Genomic DNA, 26,619 nt, shown 5'->3' on the forward strand with positions numbered 1-26,619 from the left:
GAGAACCAATTGGCTTGACGGGTTGTAGAGCAGTACAGCACAGGAACAGACCCTTCAGTCCAACCTGCACATGCTGACCAGATATCCTAGATTAATCTAGCCCCATTTGCCAGCATTTGGCCCATATCCTTATAAACTCTTTCTATCCATGTCCCCATCCAGATGCCTTTTAAATGCTGTAACTGTACCAGCCCCCACCACTTCCCCTGGCAGCTCATTCCATACACGCACCACCCTCTGCAGGAAAAAGTTACCCCTCAGGTCCCTATTACATTGTTCCCCTCCCACCTTAAACCTGTGCCCTCCTCATTTTTGTCTCCCCACCCCTGGGGACCTTGGATATTCAAAAGTCCGAAAGCATGGAGGAAGTCTGGCTGAACAGCTGCCTAGCGTGGAATGTGTTTATATTCTGGGCCTGTAGATTCCTTCCAGGCATGTGGTCTGAGCTGGAAAGAGGTTGGCTTCTTGGGTCAAACAAAAAACACAACTCCCTTTTGGCAGACGGCCAGGAAACGGCTCGACACGACTTCCCGATGCACATACTTTCTGTCTCATCAAACATCTCGTCTAGATTTCTACACACACTTTGAAAAGTTATTCATGCATTTACTTTCCCATCACTGCTGCTGATCCCCGTGCCAAGGCAGTGGAGCTGTTGCTTTGTTTCATCTTACACACTACCTTCCCCCACCCCCAGCCTCCAGCCCCACCTCATCCCATAGCCTCTTGCTCTTCTGTTTCCATTTGTGCCAGCTACCCTCTGCCCTCCCTATCCACCCCAGTGTGATCGTATTGTGGCCAGGGTGGAATGCTGGCTCTCTTCTTGTAGGCTTTCAGCTCAAAGCTGCAGTACTATCTGTTAGCAAAGTGCGCCAGTGGCTAATTTATGAGGTTTCGCCGATGATAGTCTCGACACTGTATATGCCCAGCACCCCCACCACTGCCTCATTCTCAGCTAATCATTAACAGTCCCTTCGAAACTTCAAGCGTGTTTGGCGCCTGGCGTCAGTGCCAGCTTCCCGGAAAGTGAAAGGCTCATGTTTGACACCACATCCTCGACCCGGCATCCAAAAGCTTCCTATGTCTGGGGCACGGCCTTACGTCAGATGTGACCGGTTTGGCTAACTGCAAACGTCTGGTCCCTAGATTGATATGTTTCGGAAAACAGGCACAGGCTGTCACGTCTCTGATAATGGGCCGCACTGGTGTGAAGGATGAGGCGTGGGAGCAAGAAAGCAAAGCGATCTGGCAGCTGGACAATATTTCATAAACTGTCAGCATCCAGAATCAGGAGACTGACCACAGGTTATTGAACTGCTCCTACCCAGACAGTGTCAAGATGCTCAGGCACAAGTAGTTCAAAACTACTGACACAGAAGTAAAATGCTCCAACGCTCAGATGCTCTGACACTGATAGTGTTAAAATAGTCTGACGCAGTTTTAGAAGATGTGCTGATGCAGAGTGTTACCACACTTGAACTGAGTGGTAATACGGCTCCAGCTCAGTTTTACGAGGCTTCGATACAGCATTAAGACACTGAAGCAGAGTTTTATGACGTTCTGATGTATTAAGAATTTCGGGCACAGAGTGTCTAGACCACCAACACAGATAGTGTTACGATGCTCCAACACAGACAGAATGTTATACAAAGCTCCAACACGGAGCTTTCTGACACTGCGATGCAGGCAGAGTGTTGGGACGCTCTGACACAGTCTTGAGATGCTCCAAAGCAGAGCGTGGGCCTGCTTTGACACAGTGTCGAGATGGTCTGACACAGAATGCCTCCAATACAGGCACTGATGCACTGATGGTGTTATGACGCTCCCAGACAGTGTTAAGAGTCTCCAACACATTGTTAAGATGCACTGACAGTGTTATGGTGCTGCAGTACAGAGTGTTGATGTTCTGACACAGACAGAGAGAGTGTTAAGACACCCCAACACAGATACAGCATTACAAGGCTCTCCTGCAGTGTTAAGATGCCTCCACACCTCTCGTGCAGACAGAGTTAAGATGCTCCAACAGAACACTAAGATGCTGTGACCCATACGGTGTTACGATACTCCAATAGCCCTTAGATACTGTGAAACAGATAGTGCATTAAAGTGTCCACATTCTTCCTACCAAAATGCATCGCCTGTCACTTCTCTGAAGTTCACTGTTGAGCTATCCATCCTGCCCACCATCTGTTCTACACTGTCCTCCTCTCAATTTGAACACATCACCACACCTTGATATCGTACCCTTTACACAAAGGGTTTAGATTAAATTAGACTCCCTACAGTGTGGAAACAGGCCCTTCAGCCCAACAAGTCCACACCGCCCCTTGGAGCATCCCACCCAGACCCATCCCCCAATAACCCACACACCCCTGAACACTACAGGCAATTTAGCACGTCCAATCCACCTAACCTTTGGACTGTAGGAGGAAATCCACGCAGACGCAGGGAGAATGTGCAAACTCCACACAGACAGTCGCCTGAGGCGGGAATCGAACCCGGGTCCCTGGCGCTGTGAGGCTGCAGTGCTAACCGCTGAGCCACCGTGCTGCCCCAATTGACATACATCGAAAAAAGAGTCCCAAAAACTGATCCTTGGAGAATGCCACCGCCTCCAGCGCAAAAAATATACACTATTACTCTCTGTTACGTACATCATTTTATACCATGATGTACAACAATATATTTGTGAGGCACTGTATGAAACACCTTCTGGAAATCTAGGTGCAGTCACTGTAGTCCCACAGGACCACACAAATGCTGTCTTTATAAAGAGCCAGAATTAGAGCCACCAAAGGGTCACCACACCCAAGCTGAGGGACAAGGCCTACGAGATGGCACCATCACAGTCATCTCAGTTGATGAGGGAATCGAGCCCACACTGTTTAAAATCACAAGACGGCCACCAAGCCAAAATAAGGCAACCAACCCTCATCAAAAACACTGAGCCTATCACCCCTGCAAAAAAACACCAGCAAGTCAGTCACGCACGATTTCATCGTTAGGAATCCCTCCTGGATTTTCCTAAACAAGCCGGCGTTTTCCATGTCGCTACCAATTCCATCCTGGATAATCGTCTCGAGAAGATTGTCCACCACTGATATGAAGCTGGCTCTGCTGTTGCTTTTTAGGCTTTTCCTTGCAACGTTACTTGAGATTCAAGACACAGTGATGAAGAAAGCATTAAAATGCTTTGACGCAGAAAGTGCAATAAGATGCACTGATGCAGAGTCAGAAGTGAATTACAAGAATGTGTGGTCTATTTGGTTGAAGTTCCAACATATATAGTGAAACGTGGAAAAAGCATGCGAGATAAAAAGACCTAGTTAAGCAATTCTTTAGCTAGCTTAACAATAAATTCAGTCAGAAGTGAGTTTGTGAAAGCTAGAATAATTTGCTGAGGTCCCAGTCTGCAGGATGTCAGGCAGTCTTTCAGAACCTTAATGCAAAGCTGATGAGTAGCTACCAATGAGTTTTCCCATCTACTTTAAGTGGTTACTGGAGCTGGTGATCTAAGGATAGGTGTAGTCCTCTCATAGGACAACAGGTCAGGAATGGAGAAACCAGTGGGGTACTTTTCAAAGAAATTAAACCAGTATGAGAGGAAATACATTATGGAGGAGAAAGAGAAACTTTGGATTACTGTTGCCTCTTCATATCAATTTTAAGGCTTGTGTCCAATACAAAGAATGATTAATCTACATGCACTTAATCCACTAGCATTTACTGAAAAGCTTAAAATGCAAGACTATTCAGATGGAGTCTGTTGGTTCAACCATTTAAAGTAAAAGATCATTCATATTCTCTTCGCCAATAATGAAAGTAAGATGCATTGTGTGAAATGATGGACTAATTTTCAAGATTCAAAAAAATGTTGAAAAATTGTGCCAGATTTGCATGTGTGTGTATAATGCATGTGTATGTATAATGCATGTGTATGTATAATGCATGTGTGTGCGCATGTGCATGTATAATGCATGTGTGTATAATGCATGTGCGCGCACGTGTGTATATAATGCATGTGCATGTATAATGCATGTGTGTGCGCATGTGCATGGGTGAATGAGTGTGCCACAAATGTGCAGGTGAGAGAGAGTGTGTGCGTGTGTGAGCGAGAGAGTGGGTGTGCGTGCACATGTGTGAGAGACAGTGTATGTGTGTGAGCGCGTGCGTGCCCGGGAGAAGGACCAATGCTGTAAGTCTCATGTTTCACTGTCAAATATTATGTGATGAGACACATTACTGAAATTTCATCTTATACAAAGGTGGAGGCGTACGTAGACAATATCCTTTTATTTTTCAGTATTTTAAAACATTGATCTAAAATGAAAAAGGATCGCTTTTGAAACCAAGCACTATGGAAGGGACTGCGACGCTTTGACAGATGAGGCACGGGGACTCAATGTGAGTTGTGTTTACGCTGCTACTTTGTAAGCAATCAGGGAAGAGTGGGTAAGACGGTGAGATTCATCAGGCAATGGGTCATAAACTTACTCGTAATTCCACACTTTGTCCAATCAATGTCAACTTGCCAGTTTCTCTCCATTGCTGCGAACATCTGAAATTTGGCATTCTTACATTTGTCCTGATGAGTGAGGGACAAACAACAAAGGCATCGGTGACACATCTCTCCTAGATCCAACAGGACGTTAAAACTTTCCCCTGCGGTTAACAGTTGGTTACAGCAGCCTGGACTTGGGGTGATACCTGAGAGTAACTGGGAGAAGAATGCTCCTAGTGTTTTGTTTTCCCCTCACTTGTCCTTGGGGAGGAGGGGGGGGCCTTCCATTTTGAGAACCAGAACTTTGCAGGGAAGGATATGACCAGCCCTGGTGCCAAGGCTCACCTGAGTGTGTTTAGGCTGGTCCCTTCCCTTCCTATTCGTAGTCATAATCATAGAGTTTTCTTTGGTGAACCTTGCGCTCCATCTCAGCCAGCTGGTGCTCCAGAGCAGCGACCTTACTCTCTAAGTGGTGCTGGTGCTGGCTGGGTGTGCAACGGCTACCCATGAAAGGGAGTGGCAGTCGGCCCAGCAGGAGGTAGAGAGCGCCCAGGCCCAGGAGCAGGGTGTTCCTCCTTTTCTCGTCGTCGCAGGTGGCCACAACGTAGCCAGCGGCCAGGAAGAAGAGGCCCAGCTTGACCAGCCACAGCAGGCGGCCTGCCAGGTAGGCCAGCAGGTGCAGGACTGCCGAGAGCATCAAGTAAATCAGCAGAGCGGCCAGGCCCCAGCTCAGAGCTCGCCGGAGAGTCTCGCGGTCCGTGTCCAGCTCTCCACCTACAGGGAGGACAGGAGAAAAGAGATGGACCTGATGACAACAAGGGCAAGGATGACAGAACCAAACTGCGCCTTTGCAGAGCATTTTAATGATCTCAACACATGCCTGAAGCCGAGAAAATGCCCAACCTGTACACAGCAACATCCCACTAACTGCAACAAGATCAAGGGCATGGCGAAGGAATGGGTCATTTGGCTCAGCCAACCTTTACGTATGTTTAATTCTTGCAAGCAGCTTCACCAATTCCATCATCTTATTGCAGTTGCTCACCATCTCCTTCTGTTGTGATACAAGGTATACAATCCACACAATATTTATACTATTTATTTAAGAGTTTGGTTTTTTTAACTGCTGGCATGAGGGGTTTGGTCTGGATGATTGTTGTCGGGCTTTTTGAAGTCTGGATTTTCAAATGAGTATGCGAGAGAGGGAGCTCCTGGGAATTTCGCATACTGAGAGAGATTTACAATCAGAAAGCAAACATTTAAAAGCATCAGCTGGCTTTTGGATCGAAAGAATCAGAATTCTTTTTGGATTAGGGGCTAAACCCATAGATTGGAAAGCTTTTAAATTCAGTTTGTGGTCCTGATTGAAGTTATTCATAAGAACAGTTTCTTTGGGAGAGAGGAGTTAGTTCAGAACAGTTAACAAATAGATTATCTTAATGTAAGAATTTTCATGTGAAATTGCAGGCCAGGAATGGCTGTTTGACCACTGAAGGGCTTATTTGAAGATGAGAATATCTAAGCTCAATTACAGATTATACAGGACAGAAACAGATCCTTTGGTCCACCTAAGCCATGCCGAGCATAATCCCAAACTAAACCAGTCTCACCTGCCTGCTCCTGGCCCATATCTCTTTAAACTTTAATAAAAACCGAAAGAACTGCTGATTCTGTAAGCCAGGAAACAAAACCAGAAGTTGCTGGAAAAGCTCAGCGGGTCTGGCAGCGTCTGTGAAGGAAAAAAACAGAGTTAACGTTTCCGGTCGGGTGACCCTTCCTCAGAACTGTTCGGAGGGAGGGTCACCGGACCCAGTTCTGAGGAAGGGTCACTGGACCCGAGACATTAACTCTGTTTTTTCCCTTCACAGACGCTGCCTGACCCGCTGAGCTTTGCCAGCGACTTCTGCTTGGTCCCTCTAAGCCTTTCCTATTCGCGCACTTATCCCAATGCCTTTTTAATGCTGTAGCGGTACCTACACCCACCACTTCCTCTGGACGTTCATTCCACATGCCAACTATCCTCTGTGTAAAATATTTGCATCTCCTGTCTTTTTTTTAATCTTTCTCCTCTCACCTTAAAAATGTGTCCCCTACTCTTGAAGCTCCCCATCCTCGGGAAAAGACACCTCCCATTCACTCTATCTATGACCCTCATTATTTTATAAACTTCTTCATGGTCACTTCTCAAACTCCTACGCCCCAAAGGAAGAAGTCCCATCCTATCCAGTGCTTCCTATTAACTCAAACCTTCCATACCCAGCAACATCCTGTGACTATTCAAGGAAAAGGCGACGAAACTCTCAACATTTTAAAGGCGAGCCAAACCTGTAAACACAAGAGAATGGAACTCTCTCTTCTCTTGCATTGACGTTCTGCAAAGCGATGTGTGTTGGTGTCGATAGGATTTTATTTTTGCCGTGTGTTTGCAAATCTGTGGTACATGTAATTATGTCAATTTTTAAAAATCTTCATTTCTTTTGCATAGTAAACTTGTTTAGTAGATAAAACCAAATTAGCAGTGTTGTGTTTGAGTAAAAGACCACCTCGTCAAACCTTTAAAAATGATCTATCAAGCTGGATTTTGGCATGGGATTTGAAATATCCTGTGTGACCGTAACACCACCCACTTGTCTCTCATTTAATTCCCTCCTGAAGCCATCATTACTGTTCCCCTCAACTACTCCCAGTGGTGTCTCAGTACATGCTTCAATCAACCCTACGTCTGATGTTTCCACTGCCTGTAATGGGTTTCATTTAGAAATGGTTAATTGGCTAAATTCTCAACTTTGTTTTCCAATCTCCGCAACTACATCACACCTCCCTATCTTCATCACTCTCGACCTGCCCTACAGCCCCCACAAGAATTATCAGTGTTGGCCTTTTCAGCAGCCCTAATGTATTGATGCAACATTATTAGTCATGCTTTCAATTCCTGAACTCTGGGATGCTCTCCCTCAACCTTACGCTCTTCACATCTCTACCTTCCTTTAAAGACACTCCTTCAAAGCAAACTTTTTAAACAAAAAGTGTTTGGCTAATTTAAGCTAAAACTGGCCTCTAGCTTGGTGGTATGCTTTGTTTGATAACACAGTGCCTAGGGATATTTTCCCCACACTAAAGGTGCCGTAAAATTCCAACTGAGATTTTTGCTTTTGTCGGAGAACAGACGGGAAGAAGTGAAGCTGTCATAACGGGAGAAACCCGCCCATCCTGGCCCGTTCTCTTACCATCATGAGGGGTATAAAGTTAATTGTAGGAATCTTTCCCCTAGGGTGGGGGATTTCAAGACTGCAGGGCACAGTGGCTCAGTGGTTAGCATTGCAGCCTCACGGCACCAGGGACCCGGATTCGATTCCCACCTCGGGCGACTGTCTGTGTGGAGTTTGCACATTCTCTTCGTGTCTGCGTGGGTTTCCTCCAGGTGCTCCAGTTTCCTCCCACAGTCCAAATATGTGCAGTTGAGGGTGGATTGGCCACGCTAATTTCCCATAGTGTTCAGGGGTGTGAGGGTTATAGGGGGATGGGATGCTCCAAGGGGCAGTGTGGACTTGTTGGGCCGAAGGGCCTGTTTCCACACTGTAGGGAATCTAATCTAATATTTTTAAGGCGAGGGGAGAGAGATTTAATAAGGACACGAGGGACAGTTTTTGTACACGGAGAGTGGCTCGTGTGTGGAATGAGCTTCCTGAGGAAGCGGTGGAGGTGGGGACAGTTACGCCATTTAAAAGACATTTGGATAAGTATGTGAATAGGAAAAGGTTTGGAAAGATATGGGCCAGAAGCAGGCAGGTGGGACTGGTTTAGTTGGGGGACATGTTCAGCATGGACTGGTTGGACCAAAGGGTCTGTTTCCAAAGAGTCTGTGTGACTCTATGACTAGACAGGTGGTTGCTGGTGATGGCTAGTAGTTAAAGGGGAAACAAACGGCACACGGTTGTGCGTGGATAGCATTCTGGGTATATACTTAAAAAAAAGCAAAAAAAATGTTATTTCTCCAGAGTTCACTTTGAGATTTAGACATAACTATTGGTAGAAAGACACTTTATATTGTTTGGAAGACTCCAGTTTGCTGAAACACAGCTTAGGCTACTTTATACAGCGACTAGCTTGAAAAGGCTCCTGTTTTTAAACATGGTGGAGGAAAGCCTGCTACAAACAAGCTGCCCAGCTGACTGCATACAGTCGTAGAGCACAGAAACAGACCCTTTGGTCCTACTTGTCCCTGCTAACCAGGTGATGGCAGTGTAGAGGTGATGGTGCAGAGATGGTGGAGGTGGAGAGGTAGAGATGGGTGCAGACAGGTAACACCCTGGTTTCAGACGATGCTGCTGGGAGGCAGTGTAGGAGTAGACTGAGGTAGACCTACCCGGAAGACACAAGTTGAAAGAGCTCAATTAGGTTCCCTCTACCTCCAAATCACACTTTGTTATAGTGAAGGAAGAGGCTATTCAGTCCATCATGCCCGTACCACCTCTACGACCTAATGCCAACCTCCTGCCTTTTGCCCACATCCTACCCGTCCTTCCAGTCAATCTTTCCCAGATGTTTGCGCATGTGTGCGCGACGGAACCCAAGGCAAGGGAGGGGCATGTTGATAGGGTGGGAAGGGGTAGAGTTGAGAAGTGTGTGTGCGTGCGCGCATGCACGAATGGAGCATCAGCACGTGAATGAAGCAGGGGATCAAAAGGCCAGCCACTGTTGTTGTAAAGCAGTGAGCCATGTGGAGCACAGCTGTCAGTCATCTCCATTGTAAGTTATTACCTCGTGCAAAAGGATAGCCAATAGATGTCCCGTAGTTTACAAAGGGTAACGGGGATAATCCAGGAGATTACAGGCCTGTGAGCCTCACATCAGTGGTAGGGGAATTGATGGAAAAGATTCTCAAGGATGAGATCTATGTGCATTTAGAAGCAAATGGATTTATTAGCGATAGACAGCATAGGTGTGTGCTGGGAAGGCTGAGCGTCAATAACTTGATCAAGTTTTTTGAGGAGGTGACAAAGATGACTGATGAGGGAAAAACAGCTGATGATCTACGTGGACTTCAGTAAAGCCTTTGACAAGGACCCTCATGGCAGGCTGGTACAGAAGGTGAAGTCACATGGTAACAGGGGGGGGGGGGGGGGGGGTTGAGCTGGCAAAGGTGGATACAGAACTGGTTCAGTCACAGGAGACAGAGGGTAGTGGTGGAAGAATGCTTTTCGGAATGAGAGTCGTGACTAGTGATGTTCCACAGGGATCAGTGCTGAGATCTCTTCCGTTTGTGATCTATATAAATGGTTTGAAGGAAAACATAGCTGGTCTAAGTAACAAGTTTGCAGCCAATACAAAGATTGGAGAAGTTGCGGATGGTTCACGGATACAGCAAGATATAGATCAGCTAGAGGCATGGGCAGAGAGATGGCATTTGGAGTTTAATCCGGACAAACGTGAGGCAATGCATTTTGGAAGGTCAGGTATAGGTGGAAATTACAGACTGAATGGCAGAACCCTTAGGAGTATCGATATGCAGAGGGCGTGCAGGTTTAGAGCTCACTGAAGATGGCAGCGCAGGTAGTGAAAAAGGCCTATGGCATGCTTGCCTTCATTGGCAGGGGCACTGAGTATAGGGATAGGCAAGTTATGCTGTAGCTTTATAGAACTTTAATTGGGCCACACTTGGAATACTGCATACAGTTCTGGTCACCAGACTACCACATGGATAGGGTACAGAAAAGGTTCACCAGGACCTTGCCTGGTATTGGGGGTGGGGGGGGGGTGGATTTTAGCTATGAAGCAAGGTCAGATAGACTGGGCTCGTTTTCACTGTATGGATATGGCGGAAAGTATGAGGCTTTTTCCCAGGGTAGTGGGGTCAATTACTAGGGGGCACAGATTGAAGGTGCAGTGCAGGGGGAGGGGGGGGGGGGGGTAAGACTTTAAACGAGGTGTGAGAGGCAAGTTTTTCAGGTAAAGGGCAGTGAGTGCCTCAAAAGCATCATCAGAGGTGGTGGTGGAAGCTGACAGAGTTATAACACTCAAGAAGAAGCACCTGGAAGAATACATGAACAGGAAGGGAACAGAGGAATACACTTCTAGTGTGGAAGGGCAAAAATATGTTGGTGCAGGCTTGGACAGCCGAAGGGCCTGTTCCTGTGCGTATCGTTCTTTGTGAGACAATATTCACTACACTCCAACTGACTCCTTATTCATCCACTAGTTAGTGTGTGCCTCCGAGAGTCCCAAGGTACAAAATGACCTGAAGAGATGCGAAAATATTATTCCAAGAGATAAGTACTGCTAGACAGTACAGACATCCCCCCTCAGTACTGACTCCCCAAAAGAATGATAGATGAGCACAAGGCAGTTCACGTTCTCTGCATGCACACATTATTTAACGGAGTCCCTCACGGTAGGCTGCTCCAAAAGGTTAAGTGACATGGGATCTTCTGTGAGGTGGTCAGCTGGATATGAAATTGTCTTCGCTGTAGAAGATAAAGTTGTGGAGAGGTGTATTTCTGACCGTGACCAGCGGTGTTTCCCAAGGATCGGTGCTGCGATCTCTGCTGTTTGTAATTTTTATATGAATGATTTCGATGAAAATGTCAGTGGTCTGAATAGTAAGTGTGCAGATGACACAAACATTGGTGGTACGCTGGACACTGAAGAAGGTTATCTAAGATTACAAGGGCATCTTGATCAATTGGGCCAATGAGGTGTGGAGTGGCAGATGGAGTTTAATTTGGATAAATGCCAGGTATTGTGTTTTAGTAAAACAAACAAGGCCAGGAATTATACAGTCAATACAGGGCCCTGCATAGTGTTGTCAAACCTAGGGATTCAGTTGCATCACAGGTAGACAAGGGTGGTTAAGGTGTTTCTGAGATAGTAGGAACTGCAGATACTGGAGAATCTGAGATAACAAGGTGTGGAGCTGGATGAACACAGCAGGCCAAGCAGCATCAGAGGGGCAGGAAGGTGACGTTTCCAGCCTAGGCCCTTTTTCTGAAGAAGGGTCTAGGCCCGAAACGTCAGCCTTCCTGCCCCTCTGATCCTGCTTGGCCTGCTGTGTTCATCCAGCTCTACACCTTGTTATCTATGTTTAGCACGTTTGCTTTCATTGCTCAAGCCACAGAGTATAGGCATTGGGGCATTATGCTGAGGGTGCACAGGACATTGCTAAGGCCTCTTCTGGAATACTGTGTCTAGTTACGGTTGCCCTCGAATAGGAAGGATATTATTAAACTCAAGAGGGTTCCGAAAAGATTTGCCAGGATGTCACTGGGAATGGAAGGTTTGACTTATAAGGAGAGGTTGGGACTTTGATCAGTGGAGAGGTGGTGGTTATTGGGTGACTTTATAGAGGTTCATGCAATCATGAGAGGTTTAGATAAGGTGAATAGCGAGGGTCGTTTCCCAAGGATGGGGGGAGTTCAAAACTAAGGCGCATATTTTTTTTTAAAAAGGTGAAAAAGATTTAAAAGGGACCAGAGGAGCAACGTTTTCACACAGAGCAGGGTTTGTATCTGGAATGAACTTCGAGAGAAAGTGGTCGGCGCAGGTACAGTTACAACATTTAGAGGTCATTTGGACAGGTCTGTGAATAGGAAAGGTTCACAGGGATATGGGTCAAACACTGGTAAATGGGGCTACTTTAGTTTGGGAAACATGGTTGGCGTGAGTGAGTTGGGCCGAAGGGTCTGCTTCTGTGCCGCATGACTTGACCACGATGTTGTGTAGTTTGCAGTGGATTAGCTAAAAGGTAAGGTTGAACAAACTGGGATTGTGTCACCACAGCATCGAAGCATGAAGTGTGACCTGATAGAAACGTATCAAGTTATGAGGGGCATGGATAGTGTGAATTGTTCGAATCTCCTTCCCAGACCACAAACGTTAAGTAGTAGGGGACACAGGTTCAGAGTGAGAGGGTAACATTTACATAGAAAATAGGAGTAGGTCACTCAGCCCCTTGAGCCCACACTAGCATTCAATACACTCACGCAATTTCACGCTGCTTTATCCCCATACCCCTTGATCCTTTTAGCCACAAGCACCATGTCCAGCTCCCTCTTAAATATATCTGATAAAGTGGCCCCATTAGGATCTTGTGGGAGAGAATTCCACAGGTTCACAACTCTTTTGAGTGAAGAAATTCTTCCTCATCTCAGTCGAGAGTGGCTTAGCCCTTCTGCTGAGATTGTGTCCCCGAGCTCTGGACTTCCCCAATGTCAGGAACATATTTCCTGCATTTAGCCTGTCCAGTCCCATCAGGATTTTGTACATTTCTATGAGACTCCCTCCCCATCATTCTTCGAAATCTAAACCAGTGCAAGCCCAGTCATAGGGCATAGAATACTACAGTGCGATCCAGTATTGCCTCATGTCAGTCTTGCCATCCCAGCAATCAGTCTGATGAACCTTTGCTGGACTCCCCCAGTAGCAAGAATGTCCTTCCTCAGACTAGGAGACCAAAACTGCACACAATACTCAATGTGCGGCCTCACCAAGGCCCTGCATAATTGCAGCAAGAACGGAGATGTGTGTGTCCTTTTTTAAACACAGGGTGGTAGGTGTGTGGAACACGATGTCAAAGCAGTTGGTGAAAGCAGATACAATAGGATAGCAAAGTTTAAGAGGCAATTAGACATGTCAACAGGCAGGGAGTAGAGATATATGGAACATGTGTAGGCAGATAGGATTAGGTTAGAAAGGCATCATGGTGAGCACAGACACGATGGGCTGAAGGGCCTGTTTCTGTCTGATTCTGTTCTAGCTTTAGAGTGTATCTTAAGGGGACAGAATTGGTGACCTGTTTCCTGGCAGTGCAGATTCAGAAGGATCTATTCTGGTCTATTTGCACACTACTATACCTCTTGTAACTTCTGTTCCTCTCACGTCGAGAAAAGGTAAAATAATATTTAGTTTTTCAACAGACTAAACAGATCATCGTTTCCACACCATGACCTCAGAAATCCTTCAGCACACTTAGTCTGACTCAGTTTGCAGCTTCTAAACTACCCATCACACACTGGGCTCGCTCACTCACAGTAAACCCCAGTCAATGAACATCCCACGCATGAAACACCCATCATGTTCGAATCCCTCTACGGCCTCACCTCTCCCCGTCCCCTTTACCCGCCACCACCCCCCAGCCCCCGCACCCCCTCCCTACCCATCTCCGAAAGCCCCCGCACCCCCTCCCTACCCATCTCCGAAAGCCCCCGCACCCCCTCCCTACCCATCTCCGGAAGCCCCTCCAGCCCCTGCACCCCGACCTTCCATCAGTCCCTCATCAGTAACTGGGCCTCACTGCCCAGAAATCCCTCTGCGATGCAGCCCCTCCTCCTTGAGGACACGACATTTGGGAGTGAAGTAGCTAAAAAGGAAAAAGTTGGACAAACTGCGACTGTGTCGCTACAGCAGCGAAGCATGAAGTGTGACCCGATTCAGGTGTACAAGGTTGTGACAGGCACGGATAGTTCGACTCTCCTTCCCACAGCAGAAGCGTTAAATAGTAGGGGACACAAGTTCAAAGTGAGGGGGTAACTTTTACACACAAAAAAATAGGAGCAGGAGCAGGCCACTCAGCCCCTTGAGCCTGTACTATCATTCAATGCGATCATGCAATTTCAGTATCCTGCTGCTGCTCTCTCCTCATACCCCTTGAAGAAAGTCCTCTGAAATCACGCTCCCTGTGCAAAGTTTTAGACACTCAATCTCATATCACCTTCCTCAGCACAGGATCAAAGTTTCTGTCTAATTTGTGAGGTGTCTAGGAGCTGCTTATTAATGACTTTCAGGAAGGTGGAGTGCGCCGCCTTGCTGATCGACTAGAGGATGACTCGAGAAACGCAGAGTCCAACTCTGTGGGGAGCCAAGAGGTAGCATCCATGGGAAGAGCTCAATGCCCGAGTGCGGCCCTGTCCCATGGTGGAACGATGCTGCCAAACTGTGGTGCGAAGCGGTATCACAGGGCCGGCGGGAGACTCAGGAGGCTGGTGTGTGAGCTCGGCATACTCCCCATTCCGGTGAGGAGCCGTTCGGCCCCTCGAGCCTGCTCTGCTGTTCAACCTGGGAAGCAGCAATCACTGTCATTGCCGGTCTGAGCAGCCAGTTTGCTGTGTCCCCACCCTGATGTAAAAATGCTTCTCAAATTTGACTCCCGAAAGGGTCTGGCTCTTTTTATTCAATGCCCCCTTCCCCACGGACTCGTCAGGCAGAAGTAGCTCCCATCCACCTCCCTATCCCCACCCTATTAGTTCCCATCTTCATTCCCAGAATTCAAATCAACCCCTAATATTCTAAACTCCAGGGAATAAAATACAAAGTTTGGGTAACCTCCTCTCGTGAATTTGCTCTCAGATATGCAGTGTAACTCTCGTCAATGTACATGAGGCCAATCTGCCCTTCATCAGGCCTGCTGCCCAGAATGGCTCCAAGTAACTCCAGGCCTGGTCTGACCGCACAAAGCAACCCACCCCCCATTTTGTAATATCTCCCTCCCTGCCCAAAGTCCCTTCAGGTATCTCCATTTCACAATTACTCTACCCTACCATTTTGCAGGGCCTTGTTAAAACTAAAAAGAGGGCCTCTATGGGGAGGTGGTTTCGGGGAGGGAGTTTGAGAGTGCAGTCACGCAGCGCCTGGTGCTTACGTCACAGGGACAGGCCCTTCAGCCCCTCGGATCTGGGCTCATTGGAGCACACCAACCACTGCTGATTTGAGATTCTCCACACCCCACCAGAAATAGCAACTGATCGAACAGCCTCCAACACAACTCACGTCCAAAACCATATCCCGGTCATAACCCGAACCATACTTGCGTTTCATTTCTTCCTTTCACTCCCTCCCTGCCTCTCTCTTTCTCTCTCTCTTCAATCTCCTCTCTCGTTCACCACTTTCTGCTCCTCATGCCAGACTCTTATCAGATTCGCTGGCTAATGCATTGCAGACAATACATTGTGAAAGTGTCTTTTTCAGCTTGGCTCGATGTTACAAGTGGTGTACTACAGGAATCGGAGCTGGAACCTCACCGTTGAATTGAATTAGGTTTATCGTCACGTACTCAAATGAGTACAGTGGAAAGTTTATAAGTCGCTGCATTACAACATTTTAGGTACTGTTTACAATTTATAAGACTTGGACAAATCACTGGAAGATGTGGCTTTAAATTTTACAAACTATCATTGGCAAATTGAGTTGTGAAAAGGATGTAAGGGGGCTACAAAGGATTACAGATTTCAGGAACAGGACTAACATCTGGCAAGGAGAATAGACTGGGAAAATGTGAAATTGTGCATTTTGGCAGGAAGGTTTTAATAGAAAAAAAGCACACCTTGTCTAAATGGTGAGAGGATTGCAAAACTCCGAGATGCAGAGGGATCTGGGTGTGCTAGTACACCATGCAGGAACAGCTGGTGATTCGGAGACACAGCGGAATGTTATTATGTACTATTCTGAGCGGGGGACGTCACTCGATCCGAAACATCAGCGCTGATTCCTCCCCGCAGATGCCGCCAGACCAGCTCAGCTTTTACAACGATCTCTGTTTTTTGATTCTGAAAAATCTGGACAGGGTAGATGTGGATAGGATGGTTGTTTTTATGGGAGGATATAGATCGCGGGGTTGTGGGTTCGGTGGGGGGGGGTGGGGCAGTTTAAACACCAAGAGAAACCGTCTAAAACAGATGAGGTGAAATCATATCTCGTTGAGGTCAAGTGTCTTTGCAACTCTGATCCTGAAAAGGTGATGGAAACACCCTAATGCAGACTCCTTAAAGCAGAGGTGGATAAATTCTTGCTGGGAAGTGGGATTCGAATAGTTTGGGCTGGTTTTGACTGACACAGAGGACTCAATCAGCTGGTTCTTTTAAACAGGATGCTAACAGGTGTATTAGAAGCACCAGGATGCCCATAGGTTCCTTTGAACTGCTCCAACTAACATGGAAATTACTGTCTCTGCCCTCGCCCTTCTGCTCAGCTGTCTCATCCATCAAAAAGCTGCCCAAACCCAGCCCTGGTAAAATATTATCACCAAACCCCCACTGCTCGCTGAGGTAGGAATAAAGCTCCAAATGAGTCAGGGCTAGAACGAGGAGCGATCCACATGCCTCGCAGAAACAGCCAGACACGATTGCATGCCCCGAGGGTACCCACAGGCACGCCTTTTATCTCAAAAGGAAGGGAGGAGCGTGAAAAGGAGAAACTGCTCAAGGAGGTAGAGGAAGGCAGCGCATGGGAGTCAGCTCGGGTCTACGTCCAGGGAACCCTCTGAGCATCCTGGTGGAGAACCGAGGTGTAGAGGGGCTAGACATCCCGACCTTGGGGTTCCCCCTAACTCTGACCTTTCGGCCTCTCTCAAGTTTTAGTTACAGTTTAGCAGCCTGGGCACTAACCTCTGGAATGCCCTCCCTCTGTCTGGTCTTTAACGAGGCTGCGTAAGACTTACTTTCTCTCTGTACAGACGTTACCCTGTCCCGTTATTATCTCTGTATTTTTCACTCGGGTAGCAGTCCCACACACCCTTGCTCTGCGCATACGTGTCCACGGCAAACGGTCTTCTGCGCTAGCCTCGGGGTGTCCCTGTGCAAACCACTTACCTTCGAACCCAAAAGCATCCAGCAAATCTGAACACAATTCAGCGACGAGGTTGACGACAGCTGTGGTGCTGTTGATCGCAATTTTCCAGTAGTGCAGTAGGGTCTACGGGTTAGAAAATGCAAAAAAAAGAGGAGGGGGAGGTGGGTGGATGTGATTTTGCTCAGGCACAGGGGATCCCGATACAAGGCAGAAAGCTGAACAGACCGCAGAATCCGGGACAGAACAGAGCGGGGACAGGCTGCATTCAAAATGTGAAGAGGAAGACGAATTCATGACAGACCCATCAACACAAAACGGGCAGGGGGCGGAAGGCAGTGGGGAAACACGGGGGAGGGTTGGGAAAGGACACTACGTTCCCCCCCAACCCCACCAGGGGACGTCCCCCCCGCCTCCAGGGGATAGTGGAGATGGCCACACCACAGACGCCAGATGGTGGGGAGAAGAGGGAGGGGGAACGCTAACACACCTCCAAGGGGGGGGGGTAACCCTGCAGACCCCAGGGCCTGGGGCTCATGCCAACACCCCACAAGGGAGACACAGGACAGAGGGTGACCGGGGGGTGTCTGCGTCCGTGTCCATTTGGGGGAGATGGAGGAGTGCGGGGGGTGGTGTATGCGGGAGGCGGCGGGGGCACTTGGGCAGAGGCGTGCGTGCGGGGGAATGGGGGTTGTGCATGGGGGGAGGGTGCACACTTGCATCGGGGGGGTGTGCGTTCGGGGGGGGTGTTCAGGGGTGTTCGGGGGGGGCGTGTGTGTTCGGGGGGGGGCGCGCGTGTGTGTTCGGGGGGGGGGCGCGCGTGTGTGTTCGGGGGGGGGCGCGCGTGTGTGTTCGGGGGGGGGCGCGCGCGTGTGTGTGTTCGGGGGGGGGCGCGCGCGTGTGTGTTCGGGGGGGGGGCGCGCGCGTGTGTGTTCGGGGGGGGGCGCGCGCGTGTGTGTTCGGGGGGGGGCGCGCGTGTGTGTTCGGGGGGGGGGCGCGCGTGTGTGTTCGGGGGGGGGCGCGCGTGTGTGTTCGGGGGGGGGCGCGCGTGTGTGTTCGGGGGGGGGGCGCGCGTGTGTGTTCGGGGGGGGGCGCGCGTGTGTGTTCGGGGGGGGGGCGCGCGTGAGTGTTCGGGGGGGGGCGCGCGTGAGTGTTCGGGGGGGGGCGCGCGTGTGTGTTCGGGGGGGGGCGCGCGTGTGTGTTCGGGGGGGGGGCGCGCGTGAGTGTTCGGGGGGGGGCGCGCGTGTGTGTTCGGGGGGGGCGCGCGTGTGTGTTCGGGGGGGGCGCGCGTGTGTGTTCGGGGGGGGCGCGCGTGTGTGTTCGGGGGGGGCGCGCGTGTGGTGTTCGGGGGGGGTGTGTTCGGGGGGGGGTGTTCGGGGGGGGGTGTTCGGGGGGGGGTGTTCGGGGGGGGGGTGTTCGGGGGGGGGTGTTCGGGGGGGGGTGTTCGGGGGGGGGTGTTCGGGGGGGGGTGTTCGGGGGGGGGTGTGTGTGTGTTCGGGGGGGGGCGCGTGTGTGTGTTCGGGGGGGGGGCGTGTGGTGTTCGGGGGGGGGTGTGTTCGGGGGGGGGCGTGTGGTGTTCGGGGGGGGGGTGTGTTCGGGGGGGTGTGTTCGGGGGGGGGTGTTCGGGGGGGGGTGTTCGGGGGGGGGTGTTCGGGGGGGGGTGTTCGGGGGGGGGGTGTTCGGGGGGGGCGTGTGGTGTTCGGGGGGGGGGTGTTCGGGGGGGGGTGTTCGGGGGGGGGTGTTCGGGGGGGGGGTGTTCGGGGGGGGGTGTTCGGGGGGGGGTGTTCGGGGGGGGGTGTTCGGGGGGGGGGTGTTCGGGGGGGGGGTGTTCGGGGGGGGGCGCGTGTGGTGTTCGGGGGGGTGTGTTCGGGGGGGGTGTGGTGTTCGGGGGGGGTGTTCGGGGGGGGGTGTTCGGGGGGGGGTGTTCGGGGGGGGTGTTCGGGGGGGGGGTGTTCGGGGGGGGGCGCGTGTGGTGTTCGGGGGGGGCGCGTGTGGTGTTCGGGGGGGGCGCGTGTGGTGTTCGGGGGGGGGGTGTTCGGGGGGGGGGTGTTCGGGGGGGGGTGTTCGGGGGGGGGTGTTCGGGGGGGGGGTGTTCGGGGGGGGGGTGTGTGTGTTCGGGGGGGGCGCGTGTGTGTGTTCGGGGGGGGCGTGTGGTGTTCGGGGGGGGCGTGTTCGGGGGGGGCGTGTGGTGTTCGGGGGGGGGGCGTGTTCGGGGGGGGTGTTCGGGGGGGGGCGTGTGGTGTTCGGGGGGGGTGTGTTCGGGGGGGGGTGTTCGGGGGGGGGGTGTTCGGGGGGGGGGGTGTTCGGGGGGGGGGTGTTCGGGGGGGGGTGTTCGGGGGGGGGGGTGTTCGGGGGGGGGTGTTCGGGGGGGGCGCGTGGGGGTGTTCGGGGGGGGCGTGTGGTGTTCGGGGGGGGGTGTTCGGGGGGGGGGTGTTCGGGGGGGGGTGTTCGGGGGGGGTGTTCGGGGGGGGTGCTCGGGGGGGGCTGCTCGGGGGGGCTGCTCGGGTGGGGGTGCTCGGGGGGGGGGTGCTCGGGGGGGGGGTGCTCGGGGGGGGGTGCGTTCGGGGGGGGTGCGTTCGGGGGGGGTGCGTTCGGGGGGGGTGCGTTCGGGGGGGGTGCGTTCGGGGGGGGGTGCGTTCGGGGGGGGGGTGCGTTCGGGGGGGGGTGCGTTCGGGGGGGGGTGCGTTCGGGGGGGGGTGCGTTCGGGGGGGGGGGTGCGTTCGGGGGGGGGTGCGTTCGGGGGGGGGGTGCGTTCGGGGGGGGGTGCGTTCGGGGGGGGGTGCGTTCGGGGGGGGGGTGCGTTCGGGGGGGGGGTGCGTTCGGGGGGGGGGGTGCGTTCGGGGGGGGGTGCGTTCGGGGGGGGGTGCGTTCGGGGGGGGGGTGCGTTCGGGGGGGGGGGTGCGTTCGGGGGGGGGGGTGCGTTCGGGGGGGGGGTGCGTTCGGGGGGGGGTGTGCGTTCGGGGGGGGTGTGTCTTCGGGGGGGGTGTGTCTTCGGGGGGGGTGTGTCTTCGGGGGGGGTGTTCGGGGGGGTGTTCGGGGGGGTTGTGTGTTGTCGGGGGGGGGTGTGTTCGGGGGGGGTGTTCGGGGGGGGTGTTCGGGGGGGGTGTTCGGGGGGGGTGTTCGGGGGGGGTGTTCGGGGGGGGTGTGTGTTGTCGGGGGGGGGTGTGTTCGGGGGGGGTGTTCGGGGGGGGGTGTTCGGGGGGGGGTGTTCGGGGGGGGGTGTTCGGGGGGGGGTGTTCGGGGGGGGGTGTTCGGGGGGGGGTGTTCGGGGGGGGGTGTGTTCGGGGGGGGGTGTGTTCGGGGGGGGGTGTGTTCGGGGGGGGGGTGTGTTCGGGGGGGGGTGTGTTCGCGGGGGTGGGGTGTGTTCGGGGGGGGGGGTGTGTTCGGGGGGGGGGTGTGTTCGGGGGGGGTGTGTGTTCGGGGGGGGGTGTGTTCGCGGGGGGGGGTGTGTTCGGGGGGGGGTGTGTTCGGGGGGGGTGTGTTCGGGGGGGGTGTGTTCGGGGGGGGGTGTGTTCGGGGGGGGGTGTGTTCGGGGGGGGGTGTGTTCGCGGGGGGGGGTGTGTTCGGGGGGGGGGGTGTGTTCGGGGGGGGTGTGTTCGGGGGGGGTGTGTGTTCGGGGGGGGGGTGTGTTCGCGGGGGGGGGGGTGTGTTCGGGGGGGGGGTGTGTTCGGGGGGGGTGTGTTCGGGGGGGGGTGTGTTCGGGGGGGGGTGTGTTCGCGGGGGGGGGGGTGTGTTCGGGGGGGGGGTGTGTTCGGGGGGGGGGGTGTGTTCGGGGGGGGGGGTGTGTTCGGGGGGGGGGTGTGTTCGCGGGGGGGGGGGTGTGTTCGGGGGGGGCGTGTGGTGTTCGGGGGGGGGTGTTCGGGGGGGTGTGTTCGGGGGGGGGGGTGTGTTCGCGGGGGGGGTGTTTGGGGGGGGGGGTGTGTTCGCGGGGGGGGTGTTTGGGCCTACCCCGCTCCCTGAAGCCTCGGCCTTTCCTGCCCCCTCCGCCGCTCCCTCCCGGTGCCGGTCACCTCTCTCACTCCAGCCGGCAGCAGCTCCCTGACAGCGGCGGCCGCCTCCCGGAATACGTTGGGGCTGGGGCTGCGGCCCGGGCCTCGGTCCGCCCCGGCGCCCCGGAGGAACGAGAGGAAAAGGAAGATCCCGGACACCGCCGCCATGTCACCACTCCGTCAGCCGCCGGCGACAACCTTAATAGCAGCGTCAAGGGGGTGCGAGGCGCATGCGCGAGATGTGGCGCATCGCCTTGCACTTCGGTCCGCGGAGCCGCCACCGCTCTGCGAGACCTGGTTCGATTCCCCGCTTGCCCCTCATGCCCCATTCAGGACAAGGTGAGAATTCACTGCGAGCCAGGGCTCCCAGTCCTGCTGAACACTCACTGGCCTGAGATAATGGGAACTGCAGATGCTGGAGAATCCAAGATAATAAAATGTGAGGCTGGATGAACACAGCAGGCCCAGCAGCATCTCAGGAGCACAAAAGCTGACGTTTTGGGCCTAGACCCTTCATCAGAGAGGACTCACTGGCCTGAAACCATTCTTCCCACAGAATTTGTAGTCTGGCTCCGGTGTGGCTGTTGTGTTCGCGGACCATCGTTCTCTTTTATTTTGTGTGGTGTATTCTCCCAGAGCCGACTGTGTTTCGCTGTACCTCACTCAGAATCGTTGACTACCTACGGTGTGCAAGTAGGCCAGTGAAACTGGTGGAGAAACTCAGGAGGTCTTGCTGCATCTGTGAATGGAAAGCACAGTTAACCTTCTTCAGAGCTTTCAGGCAACGTTACGGTTGGCCTTCACAGTGAGATGATTCAAGGACAGGTCACCTCATTAAAGGAAAGATGTGGAAGCGTTGGAAAAGGTGCAGAGGAGATTTACCAGGATGTTGCCTGGAATGGAGGGACTTTAGTAAGGCCCTGCATGGTAGGCTCATCATGAAAATTAAGATGCATGGGATCCACAGTGACTTGGCCGCATGGGTTCAGAACCAGCTTGCCCAAAGAGGGCAGAGGGTAGTGGTGGAAGAGTGTTTTTCAGGTTGGAGTCCATGACCTGTGGTTTTCTGCAGGGATCCGTACTGGGACCTCTGCAGTTTGTGATATATATATAAATGACTTAGGTGAAAATGTAGATGGATGGGTAAATAAGTTTGCAGACAACATAAACATCCATGGATTTGTGGATAATGTAGGAGGATGTCATGGGTATAGATCAGTTGCAGATATCGGCAGAAAAATGGCAAATGGGATTCCATCCGGATAAGTGTGAGGTGCTGCACTTTGGGAGATGAAGGAAACACAGTTTAGAAAAAAAAATGTTAAGGAAAAATATACAAGTAATGGCAGGACCTTGAACAGCACTGATGTTCAGAGGGATCTTGGGGTTCAAATCCGTAGCTCCCTTAGAGTGATCACACAAGTAGATAGGGTGGTAAAGAAGATGTATGGCATGCTTGCTTTTATTGGTGGGAGAATTGAGTAAGGAGAGTCAGGATGTCATGTTGCAGCTTTGTTGAACAACATACTTAGAATATTGCTTTCAATTCTGGTCGTCACATTACAGGAAGGATGCGGAGGCTTTGGAAAGGATACAGAAAAGGTTTACCAGGATGCTGCCTGGATGACAGGGTATGAGCTATAAGGAGATGCTAGAAAATTCAGGTTGTTTTCTTTGGAGTGGTGGAGGCTGAAGGGAGACTTGATGAAAGTCTATAAAATTATGACAGGCAGAGATAGGGTTGATGGTCAGTTTCCCAGCATTAAAAAGCCTAATACTAAGTGGCATGCATTTAAGGTGAGAGGGAGAAAGTTCATAGGAGAAATAGAGGGCACTTTTTTTACACAGTGAGTGGTAGGAGTCTGGAATATGCTGCCGGGCGTGGGTGGTGGAGGCAGATACGATCGGGGTTTAAGGGGCTTTTAGATAAGCACATGAATGTGCAAGAAATGGAGGGATACAGACCAAGGGCAGGGAGAAAGGGTTAACTTAATTTGGCATCATGTCTGGCACAACGCCGTGCGCCAAAGAGCTCGTTCCTGTGCTGTACATCTATCCACATTGATAGTACGGTCAGGATAGACACCAGTACTTCCTCAGGAGGCTCAGGAAACTCAGCATTTCCATAAAGACTCCTACCAAATTTTATATGTGCACCAGACAAAGCATCCTATCTGGATGCATCATGGCGTGGTACAGCAACTGTCCTGGCCAGGACCCACAGAAACTACAGTGCACAATCCAGACCGTCATGCAAGCCAATCATCCGTCCATTGACTCCATCAATACCTATGGTTACTTTGGAAAGGCATCCAACATCATCCCAGACTCCTCTGTTGTATCCTTAAGACAACTTGGATAACTTTGACCAGAATGTAATGAATGTATTTGCCCAGGTGCCCACAATACTGAAGTGGTGAAGTAACCAGTGCAAAACAAGCCCAACTTTATTAGGAAACAAGTTACAATAAGCTTTAACACTAACCATACTATCTCTAATCCTAAAAAGAAAAAAAAATGCTGGAGATCACAGCGGGTCGGGCAGCATGCATGGAGAGAGAGCAAGCTAACATTTCAAGTCTAGATGGCTCTTCATTAGGGCTGACATGAATGCGGAGGGGATGGCATTTTCTGCAATAGTGTGGGTGTAGAAAGGCTGCTGATGGTTCAGATTAAGTCATCAGAATGTGAGAATGGCAGAACAATGGTGTGTCTAACTGCCAGACCGGCGTGGGGGAGAGAGAGGACATGGTGACAGAGAATGCAACAAGTAAAGCTAACAAAAAGGGAAGAAATGGGAGTGAGTTCACAATCTGAAGGTGTCGAACTCCTTAATGAGATGTTGTTCCTCCAGTCCTCGCTGTGATTCACTGGAATATTGTCGCATACAGAGGATGTCTGAGCAGGATGCTATGGGAAGGCTGAGGTCATGATTGGGCGTGGAGCGGAGGGGTTCTGCAAAGCAGTCACCTAGTCTGTGAGAGATAGGAGGAACTGGCGATGATGGAGATTCTGAGATAGCAAGGTGTGAAGCTGGATGAACACAGCAGGCCAAACAGTATCAGAAGAGCAGGAAAGCTTGCCGTTTCGGGTTGTGACTTTTCTGAAGAAGGGTCCTGACCCAAAACGTCAAGCTTTCTTGCTCCTCCAACGCTGCTTGGCCTGCTGTGTTCATCCAATTTCACACCGTGTTATCTCAGTCAGCTCATCTGTGTTTGGTTTCTCCAGTGTTGTGTAGGGCACATTGTGTGCAGCAAATGCAATGGGCCAGATTTGAGGAGGTACAGGCGAAATGCTGCTTCACGGAGAAAGACGGTTTCCCTTCATCCACCTCCAGTATTCACCCTCCACTGGGACCCCTTTCTCAGGCTCCTTACCTGCCCTTGCTCATTTCATTGAAGACAAGTCTGTGTAACATTGGCCATCTAAGCTTCTGTGCTCCTCTCACCCACTCTAACCTGTCTCCTTCTGAAATGGCCGCACTTCACTCTCTTAGGTCCAACCCTAACTTTATCATCAAACCTGCTGACAAGGGTGGTGCTGTTGTGTTCTGTCGCACTGAACTCTACCTTGCAGAGACTCAATGCTAACTCTCAGACACATCTTCCTGGACCATGAGAGACAGTAGGAACTGCAGACGCTGGAGAATCCGAGATTACAAGGTGAGAGCTGGACGAACACAGCGGGCCAAGCAGCATCAGAGGAGCAGGAGAGCTGACGTTTCAGGCCTAGACCCTGGAAAATGACCCCACATCTGAACATCAGGACATTGTTGTCACTATCCTAATTACCTCTGGAGACCTACCCCTCTGTGCTACCTCCAACTTGACAGTTTCCAAACTCCAGACAGCCCACCTCTACCTCTTTCTGAAAATCCAGAAACAACTGGACTGGAGGGCTTGTCTTACGAGGAGATGTTGACTGAGCTCGGACTTTTCTCTCTGGAGAGAAGGAGGAAGAGAGGTGACCTGATTGAGGTGTACAAGGTAATGAGAGGCATGGATAAAGTCGATAGCCAGAGACTTTTCCCCAGGGCAGGATTGACTGCCACGAGGGGTCATAGTTTTAAGGTGTTAGGAGGAAGGTATAGAGGAGGTCATAGGGAGGTTCTTCACCCAGAGAGTTGTGAGCGCATGGAATAGTTTACCAGTGGTAGTGGTGGAAGCGGAGTCATTAGTGACATTTAAGCGACTGCTGGACATGCACATGGACAGCAGTGAATTGAGGGGAATGTAGATTAGGTTATTTTATTTTTGGATTAGGATTATTCCACAGCACAACATAGCGGGCCGAAGGGCCTGTACTGTGCTGTACTTTTCTATGTTCGATGTTCTATGTTCTAAGACTATCCTGGGAGACCCATCATATAGGCCTATTCCTGTTCGACTCAGCTCATTTCCTCCCACTATGACTCCATCTTCTCTTCCCTTATTCAGACCCTGTCCACCTACACCTGCAATTTCTCTGATACCCTCTGCCATATTGAGAATTCCCAGTTCCCTGGATCCAACTGCCTCCTGTTCATCATGGATGTCCAATCCCTCCATACCTCCATTCCCCACCAGGATGGTCTGAGAGCTCTCAGCTTCTTCCTTGACCAGAGGCCTGAACGATCCCCATCCACCACTTCCCTCCGCTTAAGATAATAAAATGTGAGGCTGGATGGACACAGCAGGCCAAGCAGCATCTCAGGAGCACAAAAGCTGACGTTTCGGGCCTAGACCCTTCATTAGAGAGGGGGATGGGGAGAGGGAACTGGAATAAATAGGGAGAGGGGGGAGGCGGACCGAAGATGGAGAGAAAAGAAGATAGGTGGAGAGAGTGTAGGTGGGGAGGTAGGGAGGGGATAGGTCAGTCCAGGGAAGACGGACAGGTCAAGGAGGTGGGATGAGGTGTAGGTAGATGGGGGTGCGGCTTGGGGTGGGAGGAAGGGATGGGTGACAACACCATTCATGACCTCATCACCTCAGGGGACCTCCCACCCACAGCCTCCAACCTTATTATTCCCCAACCCCGCATGGCCCGTTTCTATCTCCTTCCCAAAATCCACAAACCTGCCTGCCCTGGTCGACCCATCGTCTCAGCCTGCTCCTGCCCCACCGAACTCATCTCCACCTATCTGGACTCCATTTTCTCCGCTTTGGTCCAGGAACTCCCTACCTACGTCCGTGACACCACCCACGCCCTCCACCTCCTCCAGGACTTCCAATTCCCTGGCCCCCAACACCTCATCTTCACCATGGACGTCCATTCCCTATACACCTGCATTCCGCATGCAGATGGCCTCAAGGCCCTCCGCTTCTTCCTGTCCCGCAGGCCCGACCAGTCCCCCTCCACCGACACCCTCATCCGCCTAGCTGAACTCGTCCTCACCCTCAACAACTTCTCTTTTGACTCCTCTCACTTCCTACAGACTAAGGGGGTAGCCATGGGCACCCGCATGGGCCCCAGCTATGCCTGCCTCTTTGTAGGTTACGTGGAACAGTCCCTCTTCCGCACCTACACAGGCCCCAAACCCCACCTCTTCCTCCGGTACATTGATGACTGTATCGGCGCCTCCCAGAGGAGCTCGAA

General features: G+C 51.9%; 2 protein-coding genes across 2 annotated transcripts in view; one reads left to right on the forward strand and one right to left on the reverse strand.

Moving 5' to 3' along the window:
* Positions 1 to 4,278: 4,278 nt before the first annotated feature.
* LOC125449593 (transmembrane protein 109-like) lies at positions 4,279 to 21,250 on the reverse strand. Its single transcript, XM_048525426.2, has 3 exons — positions 21,067 to 21,250; positions 17,080 to 17,182; positions 4,279 to 5,275 (listed from the first exon to the last, which is right to left on the reverse strand). The coding sequence occupies exons 1-3, from the start codon at positions 21,211 to 21,213 to the stop codon at positions 4,878 to 4,880; spliced, it is 648 nt and encodes a 215-aa protein (XP_048381383.2). The 5' UTR covers positions 21,214 to 21,250; the 3' UTR covers positions 4,279 to 4,877.
* A 3,001-nt stretch (positions 21,251 to 24,251) lies between these two features.
* The window catches only part of LOC125450433 (NACHT, LRR and PYD domains-containing protein 3-like), a 42,134-nt gene continuing 39,766 nt past the window's right edge, over positions 24,252 to 26,619 (forward strand). Inside the window, exon 1 of the mRNA XM_059642841.1 lies at positions 24,252 to 25,031. The gene's annotated coding sequence lies outside the window, so the exon portion shown is untranslated. The remainder of the gene's footprint in view (positions 25,032 to 26,619) is intronic.

Source organism: Stegostoma tigrinum, chromosome 46, assembly GCF_030684315.1.
Source record: "Stegostoma tigrinum isolate sSteTig4 chromosome 46, sSteTig4.hap1, whole genome shotgun sequence".
Classification (NCBI taxonomy): Eukaryota; Metazoa; Chordata; class Chondrichthyes; order Orectolobiformes; family Stegostomatidae; genus Stegostoma; species Stegostoma tigrinum.

Bases quoted from the DNA above. Each gene is read 5' to 3' on its own strand.
- LOC125449593 (XM_048525426.2), bottom strand. From the start codon at position 21,213: ATGGCGGCGGTGTCCGGGATCTTCCTTTTCCTCTCGTTCCTCCGGGGC. The intron at 17,183-21,066 runs GTGACCGGCACC...TCTAACCCGTAG, and splicing joins TGCCGGCTGGAGTGAGAGAG to ACCCTACTGCACTACTGGAA. The intron at 5,276-17,079 runs GTAAGTGGTTTG...TCCTCCCTGTAG, and splicing joins GGATGCTTTTGGGTTCGAAG to GTGGAGAGCTGGACACGGAC.